The following is a 26,166-nucleotide window of genomic DNA, read 5'->3' as shown; positions in this document are numbered from 1 at the left end:
TCTGTGGTGCCTGAACATGCAACATTTTCTCTGGGGAATTACCCAAACCTCCATCTTACCAGAAAAAGAGAAAATCTTTAATATCTACAAATAAGCACGATGAACATGACTTTTTCTCATGGTGATCTTACATTTGCAATAGAAATATTGTCTCTGATATTTCTGTGTGTCACAATTCTATCATGTGTTTTTAAATGCAATAAATACATATTTTGGTTTATGCTAATATTTCCTTAATTTGGCTCACTAGTAAAAAGAGGAAAAGGAACTGTGGTAAAGTTTAGTATTTGTTCTTTTGAATATTTTCTTATATCTCCAGATATGACGGTATGTGAGCTTCATTTTTTAAATGAAGAAACATACCTTTTGAGACTGTTTTGACATACATAATTTATCACCTTTGCAGTCTTTATCTCTACTTCATTATTAATTTTCTACTGGTGCTGACGATTTCTTTTGACATATACAAATTCTGCTGTGCATCCCACATGACATCTGTCCACCCTGTTGTTACCGTGTTTTCTGGAGTGCCAGATCTTTTTAATCCTATCCTTCCTTGTACTGACATTCAGAACTATCTTTAGGAATGCCCTTTGTTCGCTGTGTCAGTGTAGCTAGCCTCTTGCTTGACTTTCACTTTTTTTAAAGTGAAAAGATTTTTGTTAAATTACTTGCTCTCACTAAAATATACAAAACAGAAAAACATATTTGCTGCCAACACTCTAAAGACTTTTTTTTGCTGAGAATGAGTTCCTTTATGCTGTAGTACAAATAGTTTTTTTTTTATATTCCTAGATTTTAAACATCTAGAAATTAAAATGCTTTCCTTTGTTCTGAAATGCACTGGATTATTTTCTTGCAAACATTGTAAACATTAAACAACACTTTGCAATAATGAGAAAGTGTTTTGCATGTATGTCTGATGTAGGAACTCTAGTGGAGAAACCTCAGACGATTCATAAACTCCTGCATTACTAATACCCTGAAAAATAAGGGTTTGTCCTTATCTTGTGCAAGTGTAGTCTAAATATCAGTTAAAAGTCCTAGCCTACTTGGGACATGTTCAAACAACCCAGCTCTTCGAGCGAGGCCTAAAAATTAACTGATGGAGCCACCATAGCATCTAGCCAGCTAGAGAGAAAATTCTCCAGCTGTTTTTTTTCCACATGGGTCATCTGAGGATATTCTTCAACATGAATGTGGGATAACACTCCATTTCCCCTCCTTTTGATTGCTTGTGAAATGTGCCTTAAATGTTCTGCTGGCACAATCTTAATCTGAAGATTAAGTCTATATAATTTTGAAAAGAGTTGAGGTAGTATCCTATTTTGCTATCAGTATGAGAATCTAATTAAGAAATTTCAAACTTTACCTTGCAAGCACTTATACAAATTATCCAGCGGAGTTGCAGAAGACAACCCACATAAAGTCTCTCCTATATATAAGTAAGTGTTTGAAAGATTGTCTGTCTTGTGATTTCTCTGCCAGAGTGAAAACTTATCACAATAAGAATGAGGATTTGTTGATGTACCTGTGATGGCACTCACTTTGGCTTAACCGCATTAAATTTGCAACTCTCATTTCTTAGAGTCTAGAGGTAATCCTGTTAAATATGATGTGGAATAAACTCAAAAGCTATACTTTTGTTATTATGCATTATTAAAAGCATGTAAATGCTCAATAATTGTTTCGTTTATAACATTCATTCCTATCGCTATCCCTTGTCGTCTAGAAATGGAATTTTCCAATTCAAATTCCAGCTCTCAGTACAAAATTTAATTTGAAGGTATCTGATTAGAACATAGGAGTAGTCAAGGTTCCTGCAAGCCCTTGAAGAAATGACGTTTCTTCCCTCCTGTCTTAGATGGCAATCGTGAAGTTCCTCAAGGTCCTTATTTTTCCAAATAATGTTCAGTATGTACCCTCTGTACAAAGAGAGAATGACTAAAAAGGTCAATTACTTAGCTTCAAGTGCCATTCTTTGAGATTGGATTCTGAAGAAACATTTCAAAAGAAAGACTGACACAAAGAGGAAGACATTCAATACCTGTGGCCTTTCAACTGCCTTCAGAGTTCTCTGGACAACTACAAGAGTTACGGGAATATGAAGAAGAGAGTATTTAATTTGTTCTAAATTTCACTGAAGGAGGTGAAAAGCCTTCTCATGAATTACAGATTGTTTTACCAAGGCACACAGTTAGCTTGCCAAACATAGGTAAGAAGGTTTGCTCTTTAGGTGAATTCAGCCCCTTCCAAACCTATTGAACATTTCACAAACTGAGAGAATATTTCATTACCTCTTTAGGAGGCAGCCAGCAGTACCTAATCCTCTATCAAGCACACGTAAACAATGTAGAACAGGAAGTGGTGGGATTCAGCGGACTATCCTAAGTCTCTAGGTCTCATTCCTGAAAAAAGCTAATCTCTCAATTTCGAATTGTTCATTTTTGTTGGAAAGAGTCTATTCATACTTTCATTCATTCATATTCTATCTTGCAGATAGTGTAGATGATTTGCTGCAAAGATAAACTGGTACAGAATGTGTATAGTCCATAAATGAAACACCCAAACGGGCAAATGACTGCTGCTCCCCAAAAGGCTCAGGAACATCTGCTAATCTTTTTAATGTACTTGACAATCACTCAATCATTTTCTTTGATTATGAAGGCTCAGCCTTTTAACTTAATCCTCTTTACTCGGCATTTCCTGGTTGAGAATGGAAGTAGAGATAACACGTTCACTTTTACGTGCTACATAAAAAATCATAGCTAAAAGGAATAAAGATCTTCAGTGCCTCTGGAACAAACCTGTGAATATCAGTCTTGGAAATCGTGGCATACTTACAGTAAAGATCACTTCCCTGTCGTTCAGATCTCTCAGGTAACATCCTGCAGTTGTTATTACCCTGGAGCATAGCAGGCCTTTCGTGGGAATTCTTTGCCACATTCATGGGCAGTTAATGGCTTTTATTTGGAGTCCCAGAAAACTCTTTGTCAACAGATTTGATAAGCATTGTAGCGGTAGAGCTTTATCTTACTGAATTAATTTTTTGCATAAATTTTGAAAAATGGGGACTAGTATATTGAATTTTGGGAGTTTTAGACAGAAATGTCATTCACTCAGGATAAAGTTGGTAATAATGATAAATATTTTTTATTATTTTCCTGAATTAAGTTGTAGAAGTTAAAAAAATACTTTTTAGTACAGCAGTACTTCTCTTTGCTTCCTGTACAGATAAACTCGATTATAACTCAGCCAGTTCTTTTCTTTTTCTTTTACTTGTTTTCTGTTCTGAGAATATGGTTCTCCTTAAGTGTTTAATCTCCTCTCAGATCTCTCTTCACAAAACGTCTATTGTCTTCGTGAGGGTAGTCTGTGGGAGGAGGGTCAGAAACAAAAGAGGAAAAAAGGACTTCAGTTTCTACATCCTCTTCAGCATTTTGTATTCTGTCCGTCTTCCTAAACTCAAGCACAAATAAATACAACTTTATTCAAGCTAGAGAAATATGGTACTTGTATTCCTTTAAGATGAATATTTATCTTCATTTCTAGCAAAATTTTTCTTAGGCTTTAATTTTGTTCCTGTCATTTTTTAACTAGTGTTAAGATATTTTCTCTTTTATAATGAGTGCAGTTGCAGTAGTAAATAGTAGATATGGTTTATCTAAAGGAAAAAAATAATATTCTGGAAACTAGTTTGTGAGTGTATTGCTTGTTGGCGGCTCCACACTCTCTTCTTGCTCCGCTGTTCTTTGTGTAAAGTAGCTGCAAACTAGCTTCCTCTGTCGGAAAGGTAGAAAAAACTAAAATGTACAACAATGTTTTGAAGATGCAGTGAGGAGATCCCCATAACATTGGAACTTTGTATGGAATGTCCAGTCCATTATTAATTCATACTTTACTTAACAAGAACTTCTCCTTAAATTTAAGTAAGATTGCATTTTCACTATAGCTACAGGTTTCAGTATAATCCCTTACTCTGATTAACTACTAGGGACGCAGTATTATCATAAGAAGAATTGAAACTGCTCAGATACAGCAAATAAACCCCACGTTTGTTCAGAGCTGCCTAAGGTCTGCATTGGGTTTCAGTTTTTCTTATTTGTGATTTTTTTCTCTTGTGACCTTTGCTTTAGTACGGTTTGTACAACATCCTTGTACAAATCTCACAGTACTATAAAAGCAATAAATAAAGGTAAGACAGGTTAGGCCTAGCTGTAGTATAGTTAATTCAAGTAATACTGCCTTAGTGGGCTAGAATTTCTTCATGGTTTTATCTAGCCAGCACCATTATTCTACAATCCAAACAAATGGGTAACATAGCTGTTATGTTAACATAACATAACAGCTGATATCTGAACAGTGGGAAATTATGCTTATTGCAAATATTGGTATTAAATAACAGTTAGCAAACTCTGTTTTTTAGCTGAAGGTAGGGTGTTGATATGAAATATGGATCTCATATGTAGAATTGAGGATACACAGTGAATAGGATTATCAAATCTGCCTGAGCTCAATGCCAAATTCCTGGTGTAGTGTTTCACTTACATACCTTTCATAGCTCCTGTCTGCACATACAGTAATGCTTTTTCAATTTATCTTTTAAAAACAGGACCGTTCCTAAAATTTTAAAATCAGAAGATATAACATGATTACTAATCACATCCATTAAAAAGTCATATATTTGTGACAGAGGTGCAATACTTCTCTAATGCAGTATGAGTACTCTTTTCTATATATACTTACATATATATACACATATACACTTACAATCCTAAATTATTAAAGTATACTATAAAAATACTGAAATTGTACTGTAGGATAACATAGGATTTACTAAGGAAAAAAATCAATGTTTAATGTATAATGTAGGCTTTAATCTTTCTTGAAAAATATTTGTGACAATTTGTAGATAAAATATCCAAACAATAAGTTATTAAAAGTCATATGATGGAATTTATAATCAACTTTTATAATCAGCTGTGGTATTAACGCTAACAGACTAAGTCAAATCCTTTGACAGTGACATGAATGTTTAGTTTACTCAAATACAGTGATAAACAAAGTTACCTGTGGAATATTCATTGATAAGCTTCACATGCCATGTAATACCCTAAGAAGATAAAATACTATGCTAAAAATGAAAGGCAGACTCTGAAGAGGTTGTTTTCCCTTCTTTTTGATAACTCCCTAACCTTGAGCAATATCTAAACTAATCACTACGGCTGGAAAAATACTCTTTTCCTGAAAAGCAAGGTGAAGTTATAGTTTTCTGTTGAAGTTACATTTTGAGAGATACGAAAACCATCTGCAGAGATCCTTGACAATTCTGAGGGGCACATCATCCCTGCTTGTAACTGCATTTTGCGTGGGGACTGATGCAACGTTCCTGCCTCCATCCAGTCACTTGAAGCAGTGCTTGTTCCTTTCCCAAGCAGTCATTTTAATTTCTGACCAGAAAGGAGAGCTTTAATAGCCTGTGCAACCATGTGGTACCTGGACATACTGTACTGACTAGGGGATAAGTTTGAGACGTAACTAGCTCTCACTCACATGCCACTAAAATGTTAGTCATTAAACTAGAATTTTTCAAATCTGTGCAAATTTTGGGTAACTGTTTTTTGGGATATTACACTTCATTGGATTGGAACACCTATGGTGAATTTCAGCTCCAGATAGTAGATGCCTCAGATTTAGGTGTGAAAACATAGTGTATCCGTGAGTGTCAGCTATGTAGCTGTTGTTAGTGGGGATCTGGTCTAGACAGTATGTGGAGTCTAGAGGGCAATTCTGCTGACCCCCAAATGGAGTCCTGCACAGGTCATCCTAACAAATTCTGTAGCCCCTGTTGATTGTATAGGTTAGGTCTCCACTGGTGAAAATAGTAACCTAAATACATAACTCATATACAGACATGCATAGTTATGCACTTAAAGTTAGGTGTCTACAGGAAAGGACTTGAATCCCACCTGCAGAGAGTGATTTCTGGAGGGAAGAGGTATGGTGATGCTGAACACACGCAATGAAGATTCTTCAGCCTCCTTAGTGCATGCAGATGTGCTCAGAGGGAAGGGAAGCAGCTCTACTTGGTTAGGAGAAATATGCAGAAATATGTTTTTTTCTTGTTTATCTCAAAGGGGTAAGGATGTGAACATGAACAGGCTGATATTTTTATGTCCTCTGGATGAGTCCAATTAGCTGTGTATTGTTTTTGTCATTTTTAATTTCCTAGTTTATATATCAGTTTTTAATAAACTGTTAAAAAAGCCAGTTTGTAAAAAATACAATACTTAAAAATATATCGGCTGCTGTGGTGGTAATGTAGTCATCTGGCATGAGTGCTCAGTCTGAAGAACACCTTTTAAAATTTATTTTAAGTGATATGTATTATTTGAAATCCTTATCAGAACCACCTAAAATTCAGCTCTATGTAGCTTCAGATCTAGCACAGCAATTCTAAAGGAAACTATCCAGTTCATAAACTGGATCGTGAGATGGTTTAAGTTTAATCCTAAGGGGAGGCAGCATGCTTACCACCTGAAAGGACAAGGAAGGCTCACTGTTAAGGATCCTACCGTTAGACCTAGAAAAGCATCTGTGGGGTCCTCATGGACACATTTGGAAAACACAGAATTATACATAGAGGGTCAGGGAAAACAGGTGGAGAAGTGGTATTGAAGCCCAGAATACATGAGGCAAAAATTATTTTTACTTATTCATTTCTGATGTTAAAAGACACAACAGCCAAAAGAGGGATGTCCTGGCGCATGTTGTCCTCCCTATATTCCAGCTATGCGGATTGAGATATAACGTAATATATATAACAGCTAATATAGCCTGTGGCTGTATCAGCTGCCTTCAGGGAAAGCTAGGCTTGTCTAGCAACTGTGCATTTTAGTTTGAAAACAAATGTTTGGTTTGAAAACAGTGTTGACCCTTTCCAGGTATAGAAGCGCTGCAACAAAGTTTTGAAGAAAGGATATTAGTTTGTGGCACTGTTGAAGTTCGACAAGAATTACCCTGTCTTCTGGCACTGAGAATAAGACTGTCATTAAGCCTTTGCCCAATACTAGAAAATAGGAATTTTTTTTGCCTAGGTACTACTGGGAGATCTAGAACCGATGTGGATGGGGAGTTATGCACAAAATGGTGGTGTCTTGTAATGGGGAAAACGTCCATAGAACTGGATGAGTCACTAAGGTTTCTGTTAAGTTTCTACTCTTCAGGTTCATTTACTGCTACCAATACATAAAAAGTTCTACAAGGGAGGTTTCTACAAGACATATTGCAATTAATTTGAAGTCTTGTCTCTTGTATGTTGCAGAACAAAAATGCAGAAAATAGAGCCATGCACATTTTAAATGTTGTATCACTTTCAAAGCATCTATGGCATAGATATGAGAACAGTGAGAAATTTTAAAGGAAAAAGGAGTTCTTGTTCATTCCTTGTGAACAAAATATTCCCACTGTGCTATGCAACATTGAAGGCTATTAAGTCTGAATGGTCTTGATAAAGAACTTGACGGGAATTTATTTTAGAGAACCAACGTTCCTTTTTCGAAAAGATAATGACTTATTTTTGTACAGTAACAGAGGGTTGGATCTGGTTTGAAAGTAGATTACCACTGTAAAAGACTGATGAATCTCTTTTTGAGCAAGTGTTTTGGGCGATGGCAGGGAGCTAGCTATGTAAATTCTGTTATGGCAACATACTCTGCTCTCACACATTTTCTCAGAAGTGAAAGTTATCCATCGTGTACCATATAAGGCTACATATTACAAGACAATTCATTTTTACCCTTTGTACATGTCTCAAACCATGGAAGTTAAGATGATGGAAATTTTGTGAGAAATGGTGCATAGATTGGATGCGATAACAGAGAAGGAAAAGTAAGACTTGTAGTACAGGGGTGTTGACATAATGTGGATGAATAACAAGAACATCCATTAAGCTTTCCAAAATTATTAATTTTTAAAAATTGAATGTAACAGTCATGCTTCAGGGCATAAGTTACTTTTCAATAATGGATAGCAGTAAAAATATATCTCTGTGAGCAAGTTATTCCAAAACTGCTTGTTGAGATATATCCTATGCTTTCTTCTGAGGCATTTGATACGCTGTCTTATGAAAGAGATGGCAGTAGTTTTGGCAGAACATTAATTTAACTTGCCATATGGAGTCCTGTGTTTGTCAGATGACTAGGCCATGAGAGGTTTCAAGTTATCAGTTTTACAGTAGCTAAAAGCATAGGGATATAGAATGGTGGAAATTTTCATAACTATTATGGGAAAAAGCATGATACAGTTAATGGCTTCACTGTTCACCGTTTTTGCCTACATACTAGCTTACAGTTCCATAAATCTAGGACCCAAATCCCATAATTTTAAATATATTCTGGCAATTGAACGGCAATACTTATTTCTGTCTTGAGACAGAAACAGCATTATAACAGATCTACCAATTTGTACTCTACTGCACAATCCGCTACTAAATACAAATGTAATTGCTATTTAAGAATGGATATATTTCACATCAATTTTCATATGTAATTCAGCTGGAAAGCTATTTCTCTGATATTTTGTGTTGCATAATGCTCAAGTATTTCCCTTACATCAAACAGCAAGAAATAATAGAAGCACATCTAAATATAAAGGAAAATATAATACGTTGAAAATTTCTGGTCTTGAATGTATTTTTTTAGACAATAGAAGAAGTAATCAATTACGACATATTGTTAACTTGGTCATTACGATTATTCTACTCTTAAATAGATCTGTGGGTTTTTCCATTAAAATTAAGAATATAAGCCACTCATCTATATGGGCTGCATTTCATTTTTGAAAAAGGTATTTTGCAACTAACACTTTTTACGGTATTCCTCCTGTATCTGTTATGTGATTTTGAGCAAGTAACTTAATTTATTTGCCTCCGTTTCCCTTAGTCTGCGTACTGTGAGGCCCATTAGTTTTCATAGAAAGTTTCGTACAGAAAGTGCTAATAGAGTTGCAAAGTCTTATTATTCATATTTCTGTTTTTTAACTGTTACTCACAAAACATGGTTGGTCTAAATTCTTGAAAATCTGGAATTAAAATCTTTATTCCTCATTCATATTGAGTAGTCGTAGAAAGAAACAATCTCAGATTTCACAGTTCTGACAAATACTATACTTGGAGTGATATGCCCAAAGGCTACAGCCTTCCACCTGCGTTAACTGTAGAATAAATGATTGGAAATGTGAGGTTTGGCTCTCATGTGTTGCAGGCTTGAGTTGCATGAGTTCCCAATATGCACTGTGACAAATGCCTTATAGGCTGTCTGCTGTTGTGCATGATTTTATTGCACAGAAGAGACATGAGGGTTGAGAGTCTCGTAAATATTAATCGAGATTAATGAACAGTGGGAGGCCTGTGCATTTCAATCTATATCAGAGGAAGCTTTGCATTAAATACACCACCATCTATCTATAAATGATTTGGGTAAAGTGAAGGTACTCTGATGTATCACTTGTTGTTCTCCGACAAACTAGTCATAAAAGACAAGTTAATAGCACATAGGTAACAGGAATAATTTCATGGCATGATTATGAGTGGCTGTATCTTTTTAATCCTTCTAAAAAACTAGATGCTTTTGAAAAGGTGTCAGACTGTGATGGGCTCTAGGAGTTGAGTTCAGCTATTCACAGAATAGAATGAAACATAAGGTAGTACTACACACTTATTTATGCAACTTTAATAAAATTCCTTTATTTTGAGGGGGAAAAAATTAGGATTGTCAAAATTCAACCTATTCACTTGCTGACTGGTCTACTGAGACCATACACTTACCTGTGTACTCCAAAGCTTCCCTTAACCTTAATGACTTGCAATACTGTTTTCTGACACATTTGCCAAGTACAGGTTTTTTTACAGCTGCTCTTGCCTCCTCATCAAGAAGAGAATGAGGCCAACCTTGTACAGTTAATACAGCAGCAGACAGAGGAGGTTCTTAACATTAGTCTGAAGTAATGCACTGACAGATTCTCCTGTTGGTCTAAAGGTAACAATTACATGATTGATCAGTTGGCTAAAATTTATTTGCAACTGATCTAGGCTGTATGTCGAGAGGCAACCTTTCTGAAGCAGGACCACGTGACCTGTCACTGTTCTCCAACCTATCCACCATAATCTTCTACATTTAGATCCATAAACCTCAAAGGAATGACCATCCCAGACTGAGAACCTCTTTCTTCCCAAGTGAAGTTATAGCTGTAATGGTTGCATAGCTGTAATGCTGTACCAGCAATCCTCAGAATTCCTGCATGTGGAGACCAATGTGTTGTAGAGTATGAAGGACAGTTATTTTGAACATATTTGTGTGTGTATAAATGATCATTAGTTGTAAAAGTTAATAGAAACTCACATATGTAATTCACAATGAATGAAGACCAAAAATAGCGTAAGTTTAATTTATTTTTAAAAAACCTTTTTTGTCTACAGTGAATCTAAATGTGGCATCTAAACCTCAGAACTGCAGAAGCACAGATTCCTCTATGAGCTAAGATACTATGTCAAATCACATTTAATTTCATGAGACTGGAAACCCTTAGCCGCTTTTGAAAATATCAGCACTAAATGCCTGACTAGTTAGAATCTCCCGCACTGTACTTGTTTTCATACCTTGAAAGGACCCTTGAAGGAAAGTCTTTAATCAAGAATAAGACTTTTTGTGGCAGCTGCAGCTTCCTCACAATTGAAGCACTTGAGGGAATCAGAATAGCTAGGATACTATGACTGTCAGGGAGTTATTCACTAAGTCCTCATGACAACTCTGGAGCCTGGGCTATTGTCTAATACCATTTCTTCTTACGAGAAGTTCCAGTGTGTGAATTACTATCCTTCCCTTCCTTAGGGAATTATGTATTTTTTCCTATCATTACTATTACATGACTGTACGCTTAAGGGACCACAATTGTTTTGCAGATTTGTAACCAAAGACATTGTATGACTTGCTCAAGTACTCCTTAGGCGAGAAAGCAGATTTAGTAAGCAAAGCAACTATCCATATATTTCAGTGCCTTAGCATAAAAAATAACTTCCTTTTCCTTTCCCAGCTCCTCTAGCAGGTGATTCAGAGCAAAGGGATGATGTAGTGGTCTGAATCTGTTCTGTTTGGAGACGCTTTTATATCTTTCTGAGCATATGCAGAAGAATGACAAATTTACTTGACTGTATTAGGTGTCTAAATTTGAACACTGTGAATATCACTCCATTAAGCCTATTTATCAGCTAAAGAAGGATTTTTAACAGATTTAATTGTTAAAATTGTCAGTATGTCACTTTTTATTAAATAGATGCAATTTTGCATCTGTTTACGAGCAAGGCCAAAGAATTAGTGTTTCATATATTCATAGACTAGAAGCGACCACAAGAGCCTCGTCTGTATATACCATATCTTTTCTACATTTCAAATAGTCATCCGCAGAATCTGATAGAGACTCTGAAGTCTAATGTCTAATCCTGCCTCATGATTTGTGTTTAGCTAAACCTTTCAAAAAAGTACATGATCTTTATCTGGAGACTCCTACTAAAGAAGATTCATCACCTCTATAGTAGTTTGTTGCAATGGTTTATCATCACCATTGTTAGAAAAGTGCCTATTTTTAATTTTAATTTATCTGGCTTCAGGCTGAAATCATTATTACTCTTCCTCTATGAGATTAAAGACACCATTAGTAAACAGTATGTTCTCTCCATTAATGTATATAGATGTTGTAAATATGTCACCTCTCAATTGTATTTTTCATAAGCTAAATAGATTGGACTCTCTCTCAGGCTCTTGCTTAAAGGCATTGTCTCCATCGCTCAAGTAATTTTTAGATGTTTTTCCTCCCCCCTATTTTTTTAATATTCCTTTTTACAACGGCAGCAATAAAACAACATGAAGAGTTCTAGTTTCAATCTCACCAGCACAGAGCACAAAGAAGAGACTGCAGCCTTACTCTTACTCACTTACCTCTGTATAGTATTACAGGGATTGTATAAAGGTTTTTTAGTCCTTTTTGACTCATTAGACTCAGATGTCATATTGAGCTGCTTGCCTGCTATGATCCTTAAATCCCTTCATAGTAGCTACTTCACAGGATATTATATGCATGTTTTATATGTTTTATAGGTTTTGTATGCATGCCCCCCTGCATTCCCAATTTCCAATTGCATGACTTTGCACTTGGCTACATTAGAACACGTTTTGCTTAAACAAGCCTAGCTTTACATGTTCTGTGCAGTTTTTCTGCTATTATTTACAACTGTGATATTCTTTTTATGTCAGGGACAGATATTTACATCCAAGCCACTTGCAAAAATTTTGTGAAGCATCAAGTTTGGTACCAAGCAGAAGGAAATCTACCTTGTAAAATGATTCTGCATTGACAACTACTTTATATTTCAGACTAGCGTTTCTTCCTCATTTGGCACTTTTTATTCCAAGAAAAGTATGCCTTCTTGATATTCAGTTACCTTCAACAGGTTTCTAATGAAGAAATTAAATTAGGCTTGTCTGACAAAGTCTATTTTTCCATAAACCTATGTTGACTATGTTAATTATATTTACATTTTTCTTTAGTTGTTCCTCCTATCATCTGTTTTATTATTTCCCTGAGATATGTGTCAAGTTAATTAGTTTAAAGTTACCTGAGGTACATGGCTTGATCTTTTGAATAGTTCAACAATTATTTGGGCAATTCTTCCAGACTGCCCAAATTTTCCTATTGTTCTGAGATTTATTGAAATGTTAAGAGCTTTCAAAACACTTGGGAGCAAATTATCTGACCTTATTAATAATATTTATTTCTAAGAAAACTGTTTATCGAATCTTCCTCAGTTCTGTTGGACTGGAGAATATTTCCTCATCTGTAAGTGAGAAAAGCATAATATTTCATTCCTTGTTGTCATTTGCTATACCAGATATGAAACCATTAGCTTTTCTTAACAGTTTGCCTCATTTATCCTTTTCCTTTCAGTTTCTTCCCTCCAGAACTTCCCTTACTTTTTCTATGCTTAAGCCTCTGCCTATAAGATGACTCATATAGTAAGGATCAGCCACACACACCTCACAGACATATGAACAAACAGACCTCTCACTTGATTTGTTCAGCTTTTCAAAACCCCAGCCACGCAGCTTTCATTGAAACAAGCAGACAAACAAATATATCAAACACAGCTTGCCGAGTCCTTTTACACCCAGGAAGACTGGCAGCTTTGAAACTGTTTTCTTTTCCCCACTTTATCTGTACTGTTTGGCTTTTGGGTGTTTATTTCTGTCCAGCCATACTGAATCTTAGCCGGGCACTGGAAAATTACAGCCAATATGACAGCCTGAGTTAAAGAATTATATGAACAATATTACTGATAAAATCCTATTTGACATAAGTAATTACTTTTGGCAGGCATTCTTCTGGTTTTGGAGGAGGACAGTTTCTTCATTTACTTCATGAAGATTTACCAGCTTCCCACTTTGAATCTTTTCTTCTTTCCCTTGCCTGTTCCCTGCCAGATTCAAAGTTTAGTCTAATTTTAATGCTCACAAATACTATTTTGGTAAAGTGATTTCCTGCATTCTTATTTAAACGGATATATTTTGGGCTGCACTTGTTCCCATCTGTCTCTTTTAGGACCTGAATTGCAATGGTGTGAATAGCCTGTAGCGTGATCACTGAGAAGCCATGTTAGATGTTAGATAATTTGTATTTTCACCCTAATTCTGCCCATGGATCATATATAGCCTTAGGCAAGTCATTCAGCTTTTTCCTTTAGTTGCTATAATATTTGTAAAGTGCTTTGAGATCAGTAAGTAAAGCCTGCTGCATAAGTTCAGTGTTGTTGTTCTGCTGTCGTAGCTGTTCATTTAGTGTACTCATCTCCAGAAACATTATCTTGTATGCTAAAACCTTCTGTGTTACATCTCTGTCTAAATTTTTTTTAATTTAAATTGGAAAAAACAAAAGGCAAAGGAATTTACAGCATGCTCACGTTACAAGAAAGTGGAAGCATATTTTTCCCGTGTTACATAAATGGCTATTAAAAGAAATAAAGGGAGAGCATATTTTACAAAGCTGTGTTTTCAAACTTCAGAAATAAGTAGGAGATAATTAATGGTATGGGCAGTGGTAAATGATTTTAAGGCTATAAAATTGAGAAGATTAAAGAGGACAGAGCTGAGCAATCACAGTAAAATAAACTGTGTTAAACTTCTACTTGCACACTGTAAAAGTAGCATACATAGTAAATGGATATGCAGCTATATTTGATTATCAGAATTTATATGATTAGTTGTTGCAGCAGCAGGAGATTATGAAATCAAGTGCCTTAATAGTTTCAGAGCAAGGGATAATGGATCTTCTAAGCGAAAATTCAGTAGCAGGATAAGGGTCTTGCAGTCTTTAAGTCAGTTTCATTAGTTTTCAAGCATAGCAAACTGTAAACTGTAAACTGTGTTAGCAAAGCTGAAATGACCTTTAAATTTGGAGACACAAGATACTTTAAGTTTTTACCTGCCTCATTTGGACTGTGAGCTAAGTGGTACAAAGAGGTAGATTAAGTTGCACAAGAAACTAGAATGCTTTGAAAAGTTCTGGCTGCAATATTTGAGAAATGATGTGTTACCAATTGCTTTGTCTTTTAAAATGTATTTGCTCGTTAGCTCTAGAATAAGAATATAATTAGCCCTGAAGATCTGGAGTCCTTTGCAAGTCAGGCTGTAGGCAGACATCCTCTTCTGAATCTACTTGTGCCAGTGGAAGAGGTTCTACCTACATTCTGCTCCTGCTTCTAAACCATTTTATTCAAACCAATTGGGTTAATAAACAGACCCTATTATTTAAATGAATACAGGCTAACATTCATTTTAATGGCATGCATGAGGCAGTGCTTATACAAACCTCTTAGCTGGTAGACCTGAGGGGATTCCTCTCGCTCAATAGTAGTAGTGAGAAGTTGGAGGATACAACAGTTGGCAGCAACTTCCTCTGTGGGCAAAGCTATTTGTGTCAGTGTTTCAACATCCTCATCTGATGTAACAGAGAAGTTACATGAGACCTTATCTTTAGTTTAACTTTAGAAAATATATTCATTGCATCAGTAATCAAGGGTTTTATGCTTCCAAAGTTAATACAAGCTGAGTATACCTGTGGTTCAGAAACGTGTTAGTCTTGGAACAGTATTAGAAGCAATGATTAATAACTTATTACATACCCCCCCTAAAATTGACCATTTCACGTAAATTGACCATTAACATTGCTAGATTAAGCTCTCATAAATAGGGTAGATTTATTTGAATCAAACCAACTTAAATCATTCATTTTAATCATGATTGAAGTCAGCAAGTAAAAAATGCTGATTTAGATAATTGATACTAATTTTGTTCTTCAGTTGTACTTTAAATACTTCAAAAAGAAAGCGTGTCTTCATTGGCTGAAATAATACTCAAAATAAATTGTTTTGCTGCCAGGACTAAGGATTCTTCTTCTTTTTTCTAGTTAAGATGATATATTATATATAAGTGTAATTGTTTAAGGGTTTATACAATTTAAAATACATTTATTTAGATTTTAACAATAGTTAAAAATTCATTACTTCAATTTTTTTTTTACTTATGATTTGTGTCAATTAGGCTAGAAACTAGAATGCATCTCAAACACGTAGGGAATTTTAAAGCATTTCCTTTAGCTAAATAAACCTACCATGAAATGTTCTGGACACAGATATACAATAAAATGTAACAAATATGATTTGAATGTAAAACAACTGATTTGTAATAGAAAACAATTTTTAACTGCATTTAAATAGTTTCTGAAGAAGATAGGCTAAGTTTTCAGAAGTATTTACATGGTCAATCATCTCGATGGTGCCTGATGGGATTTTCAAAATCATATAATTGATTTTATATATGTTTAGGGATATATGAAAATCCCACTTGACCACTAGTCCATATTTTAAGTGCCTACATAGTTTAAAAAGAACAGCCTTATGTGAGGCTTTTCTTTCTCTTTTAAATACAATTTCCAATTTTTCCCCATCAATCTTATACTGGATGAGAAAAATAATATTTCCAACCCAAAGTCAGCTTACTAAGATCAAAAGAAAAAAAATCTTTTTGTGCTTACTATCTAAATTGAGACCAAAAGCAATTAAAGCAAAAAATGCACAGTGTGGAGCACGTGGATTAAAAGAAATGTAATAATACTGTAAATACTTTATTTGCAGTTGTTATGTATTCAGTGCATACCATCACATTTACCTCAAATTTAGATATTTTCCCTTGACTTCAGATACCTTTAATTCATTAAAATAAGGAGAATTGAGAAGTATTCATAAAAGCATCATATTTATTGTTTAATTTATCTAAATGACATCACTAGATGATGGTAGGTTTTCTATTTTAACACACATTGTCTTAAACATAAACACATTTATTTTTAAAATCATACTAACTGAGGGCAGAGCTAAGTGAAATAACCATTTTTATTTGAAAGCAATAATTTTTATCTCTTTACCTCAAAAGTCAAGAGATTTTAATGTATTCCTAATAATTACAAATTTGTGTTTTGAGTGCCTGTTCCCAGAATTACATATATTAATTCCATTTTAAAACAAATTTCTCTACGCCTGGAAAAGCTATTGGAGCCTAATGTATTTTTTGCCCCCTGCATCTGGCCATGCCACAATAATCACGTCTTCGCACGCATCTAATTTCTCCCTCTAAATATACTCTCACTCTCTTGCATATATCAGCTATCTTCTTACAAAGCAGTATGTCCAGTTTTTTCTCCATGTTCCATATCTATCTTTTCTGACCTAACATCTGGGCACGTAACTCTATGTGATAAAACTAAGTCACAGCATGAGTTCTTGCTGAGTTCCCCTACGTTTCCATCTGCAGGACCACTGTTATCCTCCATGTAGCCACCAATCTACATCACATGAAAACTCCCATAACTTCTGTTCCTCTTCAGATGTGGCCAGTGTAGTAACTGGCCAAGTAGTAACCTGGGAGAGGGGAAGGGATGAGGAAAGAGCAGTTGGCATGTAATTACATGAACCTAATTACATTAGAAATAAGGCTAAAGACCTACACCATAAATTAGAATGGTCAAGAGGTTAGGCTGAGTCAACATTGTAAGTAACAACATTCTGTATTAGTTTTTGTTGCTCTCACATTTTCTGACTTTTCAGTGCTTGATTTAGCAATATAGATTTCAGGTTTTTTTCACATTTTATATTAATAATGACACCAACAGTGAAACCAATGTCTGCCCCTCAGTCAATACTCATCCAGAAAAAGGTCCTTTTGAGATGTATTGAGTGTGTTGTTCTTGCTTTCAAGGAGTAGAGATTAAGTTATAGCTATGCCTAAGTTGGTGTCCAGAAGGTTTTAAATGCTTGTTGGACAGTTCATTGATTGTTCCCTTACGGTAGAGGCCTTTTTGTGAAATACAATTGATCTAAGCCAATTGTATTGTGCTTTCTAACCACCATTCATGTATATAACACTTTGGTTATTTAATACTAAGTATGCCATAAAGATCTGAAATCAGAATTTTGCTTGCTAGTTAACTACTTCTATTACAGGATGATTCTGTAAATAATATGGTACAAGTTTGTTTCTCATGATCAAAAAAAACCCTGCTGCATATGGGTGTTTCATGATGGAGGGTCCTATAGTTTGAATATAGTCTGAGAGAGATGTTTTCTGAATGACAATAAAAGGGAAAAAATGTTTTTGTCATGATGAGCTCTAGTAAAAACTGTCAGTTTAAGATAATGAAGTGGCTGTGTGGATTTCTGTTTGGCTAGTTTACTCTTATAGAATCATCTGAGTCATATCTGGTTGTATAGAGGGACTTTAATGATCTGGATATCTGTTGTAAAAGGGTTATTGGAACTTTTTTTGATACAGAGCCTAGGGAAGGCAGCTGGATGGGAGGCTCTTTAGATCGCTGATCAGCTGGAAAGGATTGATTGAGAATGCGGAAGTTGAAGGCAACTTGTTGTACTGATGATACTGAAATTACATGCTCTTAGTGCAGCAGAAAGAACAACAGAGTAAAATCAATTCATTTCAAGAAGGTAGAATTCAATTTATTTCAGGGATTGGTATGCAAGGTTATATGGGTAGCAATACAAAAAAAGGAGAATTCAGTAAAACTACTGATTTCTATATGAAGCAGTGCGAAGGGCTGAAGAACAAACTATCCTAGCAAGAATAAAATGTTGTTAGTAGAAGGCCAAACTGGCTAAGTTAACCGAAAAATCAGGTAGACGTACAAAGGTGAAATCTAGGTCAAGTTACTAAAAAGGAGTACAAAAGAATTAATATAGCATCCAGGGAAAAATCAGAAATGCTAGGACAAAATACAAATGTCAAGAACATAAACAGTAAGACTAAAAAGGAACTCTTCAAAAATCAGCATTAAGTCTGTTGGTAAGAGCAGGAAGATCCAAGAAAGAGCTGAGTGGCTGGCCAATAGGGAGGAAAGCTAATAAGAGTTAATACTGTGAAGGTTAAATCTTTAATGTCTTTCTTGCCTCAGTGTTTGCTAAAATGACCATTGCAATCAGACTACTAGCTCAGCTAACGTTTGTAATAGAACAGTTAGTGCTTGACTTAAAGTGAAGCCTAGATGAGAAAATACTTAGATGTATCCAAGATATAAGACCTGGTTCAGTTCTTCATGCAATATTTATAAAGCTCATCGAAGCAATCTTTGAACTCTTACCAATTGTCTTTAAGAATTCAGAGAAGAGTAGTAAGATTCCAGAAGGCTGTCAACATAAAAGTTTTCTTTCAATTAGGGAAAAAAAATGGAAATTACATTCAGTCTGGCTTAAGCATAATAATGGAACCAAGAATCAATGTCTTTATATCTGCCTAACAAGACTAAAAAATGGGTAATATTAAATGGCCAACATAGCTAAATAAATCAAATGCTGCCTAGTGATCCCAGTTTGGCTTAGAACAACAGAAAGACACTTGTGGAAAGAGAGGTAGAAGTAATTGTCATATTGTCTTAACATAACTTTCATAAAGCTTCACACCCCATTTTCCTAAGCAAGGTAGTGTAATCTAGATTATATTTGTGTACAACTGGCTGAACAATCAACTCAAAATCAACTCATAATCATGAGCAGCCTGATTCACTCCGGCCCTTCTTTGAGTGGGATTTGGACCAAATGGCATCTCGAAGTTCCTTCCAACTGAAATTACTCTACAATTTTTTGATCCTGTGATACTAGATTTGCAGTTATCTAGCTGAAGCAGGATGCAAGAATTTCAGAAGGTGAGGCTAAAATTAAAAATGATCTTCAAAATTGTATCAATGGTCTGAAATAAACCAGATATAATCAGTCAAAAGTACAAAAAAGATCCTTTTTTATGTCAGAAGAAATGACTGAATAAACTACTGAAATCTTTTCGCCTGTTTCTTTGGTGGTTGTATGATTAGTAAATGCATTGGAGGTGCAAAATATAGTGTAAAAATTTTGTGCTATTTTCAGTAACTCAATTGTTGAAACGTTCTGACTGTCATACTGCTTTATATCTACAGGGCCAGAAAGGTATTTTAAAATCATGTATCAGCACACAGCAGCAAGAAACTTAATTCTTAAGATCAGACATTTGGGGGAAAATGTTATGTTATGAAATCTGACAAAGAAAAATAGCTGTTTGGGAAAAGTGCTTAGAATGCTACTTAGGCAAAACTAATACACTGTGATATAGCTCCATAATATTTGGAGTGGTGAGTTTTGCATATATACAACAAAGTAGTTGTGCAATCAGAACTTATTTGTATGTTAGCATTAGAAACTAGCAATATAGTTTGTATTAAAAATGTAAATATCAAGCACTAGAATTTTGAGGTTTGACTATAATATTTATATGCAATGAAAATTCCTCGATATATGGAAATGAATAAAGGGTCATTTACAAGCGTAAAAAATGTGGGGTTTGTTGGGGAGTTGAAGACATAAACCTAAATCCTTTTCTGCTGAATTAAAATGAGAAAGATATGGATAGTTATGTGAATAGCAATGAGCCCTGGATTAATTTGATGTTCCCAAGAAAATCTAAGAACCAAATGAAGTGAATTAAAACATGAGATGTGCTATCTATTGATATTTAATCTTTTTCTTCCTCCTGTTTTTTGTAAAAGTTATAACTGAATAGATACTCTCAGAGTAATGCTTACCTTTTCTCCTATGTCAGTAGGAAAAAACACTTTTCCAATTAATCACATGTATGGTTTTTAGACATTTTGTTTCACGCATTCTAAATTACAGTTGCAAGAACACAAAAAATTATATATTATTACTGTTTAATGTCTGAAAAATCTGAAGCTGAGATATATAGCAATACACTGCTGCACATATTAACCTACCTACTTTGCTTACATTGGGTTTTCTCATTTGTACATAACACGCACTGACTTGTGTTTGTCTGACTATGTTTGATTTGTGTACTTTTCCTTTTAGGTTTGGATTTATTCTTCATAAGGATGAACCTGTGCTCCAGAAGATTGATCTTGAAACTATGTCGTACATCAAGACAATTAGTTTAAAGGATTATAATTGCATTCCTCAGTCACTGGCTTATACACATCTTGGAGGTTATTTTTTCATCTGCTGTAAGCCTGATACCACTGGCGCTGTTCTACCACAACTTATTCTGGATAGCGTTACTGATTCTGTGATTGGATACAATGGTGACGTAACTGGCATGCCACACATCTCTCCAGATGGACACTACCTTGTCAGCGTTGATGATGCAAAAGGTCTTATGAGGATCCAGTCTATTACAATGAGAGGAGAAATACAGGGTGCATTTGACATTCATACTAATTTGCACATATCTGATGTAGCTTTTCAGCCATCGTTCACTGAAGCCCATCAATACAACGTTTATTGTAGCTCCAGTACACAAACTGATGTTCTCTTCATAGAGCTCTCCTCTGGCAAGGTTAAGATGGTGAAGAGTCTCAAGGAGCCTGTCAAGGCAGACGAATGGCCTTGGAACAGTAAGAACCGTCTTATAAAAGACAGTGGCCTTTTTGGTCAGTATCTCATGACCCCTTCCAAGGAATCTCTGTTTATCCTGGATGGACGGCTCAATAAGTTAAATTGTGAAATCACTGAAGTTGAGAGGGGCAACACAGTAGTTTGGGTTGGGGAAGCATAAAGATCTATGTTAAATATTTACTGAATTGATAGTTTTACGGTACATTGCACTTAAATTACACCATTCTTTGAATTTACACCATTTTCATTTTAAATGTTAGACCCTTCTATACCTGTTATTTCTTTGACTCAAACATAATTTGAATAAACTTTGACAGAAAAGTTACTAAAACAATGGTTATTTGATAATGATACTCTTTATTAACTACCAGCTGAGATTGTATTAGTTGACTGGATTACCAAATGTTGAAATCGATGATGAATATCATACATTATTTTAAAGGAAGTATGAAAAAACATAAAGCTTCAGGGAATTTAATATGACCCTTTGCGTTTGTAAAATGAAGGCTTAAATATTACTCAAATTTTGGTTTGATTTGCTTCAGACACAAAATAAGAGATGTTGTACAACCTTTGGCTCCTTAAACTGAAATGTTGTGTACTGTTCTGTCCAGTCCACTGTTTTATCTTTTTGTGCCTTGAAGTGAAAGTTTCGCAAGAAAGGTAAAGCATAGAAATTGTATAAGGAATTCCCATTGCGGTTACAGGATTGCTTGTCGCTGGACAGAAACTTTTCTTATCAAATTTCTAGTCTCAACTTGTTGAACGTTCAAAGAGAAAAAAAGGAGAAATTATATTTGCAGTGCACTGTTTTCTGATCACTGCAATTTGAGGAGTTTGTTTTTTATGGTGTGTCTTAGTTCAGATACAGTCAGCTGCTTGCAGAAGCTTAGCCATTTTTTAGAAATAAAGTAGGCGTTAGGATTTCAGCTATCACAGGGTTTCATGTACAAGGAATTTGAGTTCTGCTAAAGAGAAACATTGCACTTTTCCGTTCAGAGTAAACCACATTCGGAAAACCTGATAGTACAAAGCTTCACAGGCAAGAAAACTGTTATTTAAAAATAAAAGCATGCATTTTAAGAAATTGGAAACTCAGAGAACTGAAGTTTGCTATCAGTGGATAACATTTTGCTTATGCATTTTATCATTGACCCATATTTGTTAAATCATTTGATTAACTCAACAGATTTTCTATTCCATGCATCCAATTGGATTAGTGCAAAAAAAAAAAAAAAAAGATCTTTGTATTTTTATAGTTTGTTAACTTAGTATTCTAATTTTAACAATGCTTACACATCTAAATGGGAATAATAAGATTCTCAGAATAACAATAATCAATAGAACCAGAAAGCCAGCAGTAAAACAACTATCCAGACCTAGAGCAATGACTTAAAAGTTTGGGAATATTTTTATTTTTATTATGTTTTTGTTAAATAATGCTTATAAGCTCTTAAACTGACCTCCATTTACTAAAGGCAATCAGAAAGAAATATCTTTTTTTAAACAAAATTGTACTCCAGTTTAGATTGTGTTAAATTGCTTAGAAATCTGGAATTTTCTAGCATTGTAATTTTGTGTGTATTTAGCAGCCTGCCCTGTGTGATACGGTAGATCTCTTTAGCTTGAGCAAACTTCCTGGTAGGTAGATTTAACTAAAATAAAAGTCTGCTTACATTTCTAGCTGCTGAATCTGTTTTCCTTTTTAACAGTTTTTCTCCATTGTGAACAAACGAGAACCATGTAAACTGTCTGTTACTCAGTTATTTACAGTAGTCTGTCTCCTGCATTTTTCTTCTGTAACTTACACCATGTGGATGTTCTGTATGTAGATAATGCTTGACAAAAGGAGAATAAACCCAGTAAGTTTTAAACACTTCTGACTTTGGTGAATACTCCCATACTCCACGTTCAAGTGGCATGTAATGCTGGTTTTATTTGAAAACAAGGTAGAAAGAGGTTTATCTGTCTTTTACATGTGTATATAATAAGTAGTACACAGTGTGGAAAAACAAAACCTTTTAGAAGAGCTTAACTAACCCGAAAACTTTTCTTTGGCTGCTACACAGAAAAGCTCATCTATTAATCGATTAGGCACAGAGTAATTAGAGTACAGACAGACGTCTATTCGCATGTCTAGCATCTGGAGCCAAAAACCTCTAGTCTAGAAGTTGTATAAGCACATAAGCCAAAACCAATAAGCATGACACTCCTGTAGCACAGTTAACCTCCTTATCCAGCCTGCTCAGTGTAACTGGAATGTATACTTACTTTGCCTTCTACTTGCCTAATTATTAACAGTAAAATAATGAGATTTTATGATAATATTGAGATTCTCACGACAATGAAACTCTTCTGCATCATGCATGATCCCGTAAGTATCTTTTCTCTATCGAAGTCAAAGTCAGTTCTCAGTTTTGGCAGCGGCCATTTCTGGAATATTAACAGCATTTGGCAAGTGGAGAAGTTTTAAAGTGTAAATTAAATATATTACTTTTTATATGTAACAAGAGACTGAAATCTCTACTCATGTAACTTAACAAAGCTTGATTACATCAGTAATTTTACAGTAATTTGTATAGCGTAGTATTTGTCCCAATCACTTTAAAATTCTTGTTTGAAACTAGTTTCTCTAATCTCACCCTAGGGATATTTTTGACTCAAGAGCCAAAGCAATTTGATAAAGGACTATTTTCAATTCTTTGTTTTTTTATTTAATAGTGTAATAGCTCAAAATCCACAGTTTGTTTCTTTCCCATTGTTACGGATTTGAAGCAGGTTTCTAGCGTCTATAAGTTGTTCTGATCCCACTGAAACTGTATTCAGTGTGTCCAAAATTTCCCTTAACACAAACCAGGAGGCAACGGTAGTTGGCTTCAGATCCTATCTTTTCTGATTGCTGTAGAGATTCAGATTGTTGCAGAGATAACAAATGCCCCCTTTTAATTTGTCATAAACACCCATATTTTATTTCAGACCTGTTATAAACCGTCAAGATTTAGGATCTGCTTACAGAAATGGACTAAAGTATTTATTTCTTTTCCTGTAATCCTAACGGAGAAAGTCAAATGTCTGTGACAACTGAATTCCACTGCAGTTGCTGAAAGATCACACTATGTTCCTGCACAGTAATGAATTTGAGAGAAGCACATGTAAAGGATGTGAGGACAAGACGGAGTGTTCTCTGCCAGGGGTTGCAATGAAGAAGCTACCTTTGCTAATATATTCAAGAAAAATAGTGCTTTACAGGCCACAGAGAAAAGGCTGTCAGGTTATTTTAAAAATTCCCAAAGGAAAGTAAAAACTGCACCAAAGAAAATGATGTTACTTTTCCCTTCAGTTTGGCAGTAGACATTTTTAATAGTGTTTGCCTGCTGGTGTCTTCCAAACTGCTCTTCCAGATAATCAGCTAAAATATGTGCTGCTCTACAGTGTTCATCAAACAATAGGCATGCAGAAGAGAACAGAGACTATTTTTGAAAGTTCCTCTGTTATAAACTAGTGGAGATGTTTATTTCAAAATATAATCTTGCATTTTTCACTTTTTGCATGGTGTCCAGAGTGTCACCATCTGCCTTCATTTATATACTTTGAGACTACTTGGTTTATAAGTGTCAAATTGTGTGTGATTACTAAGTAAGCTCCTGCACAAACAGGTAAGCTAAGTTCAGAACAACTGCTTCAGCACATTTAATTATAGCTGCCACAAATTATTTCAAACATCTAGGCATCTAGTGACAAAGAGTTCGTAAGTCCAGAAATAAAATTCCTTTGCAAATACCTAAGAAGTCTCTCTTTTCATGGAAGATAAAAAATACATCTTTTTTGTGTGTGTACATATAATACATATATATACAATATATACACAAAATATATATATATATTTAAAAAATATATAAAGGCAAAAATGATTTTAAAAAGCTTCAAGGAACTCCATGTAATATTGTAAGTGATATGAATGTGGTAAAAAATGCCATTTTGATCTTTCATGGAGCCCCTTGCTTATGACATTGTTAGGTAAGGCTATCTGTTGATTATAGGTTAAGTGGCTTCTGGACACATAAAACTGTTGTAGTATTACTTAGATTTTTAAATAGTGACTTTTCATGGAAAGCTTCAACTTTGACTTAAAACAGACTTTTCTTTCAAGCTTGAATATGGTCTTCCTTTGTGTTATTGAACAGCTGTTTTGTGACATCTAGGTAGTATCTGCATTTCAGTGAGGAATGAAACATTGTGACATATGGATTGCAGAACAGAAGCCTTGTAAATTTTGAGGGTTATATTAATACAAGAACATAGTTATTAGATGATTTTGTCTACTCACCACAAGATTCTCAATTTGATTTAAACTGAAAGAGAAATATCACCTTAATTTAGGATATTTGTTTCCGTTAGTAAATGTGGCTACCCTGCTACTTTTTGTAAATAAGTAGGTAGGTGTCCAATAATTCTGACAACATTTATCATTATCAGTCATCTGTACTCTCATGCTTTCAATATTTAAAGTGAACAGGCTGCCCAGTAACGTTTCAAGAGCTTCTGGGAAAATAAATCAATTAGTTGTTACAGGAACATGCCTAATATTACAAGAATTCAAAATCACGTTAGCTAACATTTTCACTTTTCCTCTTCATTCTGCCAATCGTTCTCTCAAACACCATATTACGGAAAACGAGTAAAGACAGATAAGGTTTGTAGGTATTTTGTTGGCCAACAGATTCAAATTTTGTCTGACTGAATTTTATTATGTAAATTGTGGATTTGAACTGGACTATGCTGTATCTTGGACAGTGCTTTCACCACTGCATAGGGTACAAAAAGGAGGAAAACTTCCCTTGCTTTTCCAACATCTATGTTTTAAAAGAAAAGAATGACTTCATCTTATGCCTTCAAAGATTTCAGAGTTCTGACTCACTGATCTGAAATGGCAGGAGGCACCTTCCGACCTTTCTCAGTAACAGACTGAATTCACAGCAAGGTTCGTAGCTAACACACTGAGTTAGCTCCATTAGCTAGCTTTAGATCATTTTTTGTCATCTTCTGTCTCTCTGTGTGCTCGTGCTGAGATACCCAATGTTTTCCATGGGCGTAGAGGACTTAGGGGTCCTCTCATC

General features: G+C 35.0%; 1 protein-coding gene across 3 annotated transcripts in view; it reads left to right on the top strand.

Moving 5' to 3' along the window:
* The window catches only part of FSTL5 (follistatin like 5), a 332,339-nt gene extending 310,067 nt beyond the window's left edge, over positions 1-22,272 (top strand). For 2 of the 3 annotated variants that reach the window (XM_009677155.2, XM_009677157.2), the window contains exon 16: positions 20,507-22,266. In XM_009677155.2, the coding sequence (XP_009675450.2) occupies positions 20,507-21,209 (703 nt within the window). In that variant the 3' untranslated portion in view covers positions 21,210-22,266. Of the gene's footprint in view, positions 1-20,506 lie in introns of all 3 variants that reach the window. The other variant, XM_009677159.2, reaches the window with a different exon arrangement.
* The last annotated feature ends 3,894 nt before the right edge of the window (positions 22,273-26,166 follow it).

The sequence above is a fragment of the Struthio camelus genome, chromosome 4 (assembly GCF_040807025.1).
Source record: "Struthio camelus isolate bStrCam1 chromosome 4, bStrCam1.hap1, whole genome shotgun sequence".
In the NCBI taxonomy this organism is placed as follows: Eukaryota; Metazoa; Chordata; class Aves; order Struthioniformes; family Struthionidae; genus Struthio; species Struthio camelus.
This window is presented reverse-complemented; position numbering and strand designations above follow the sequence as displayed.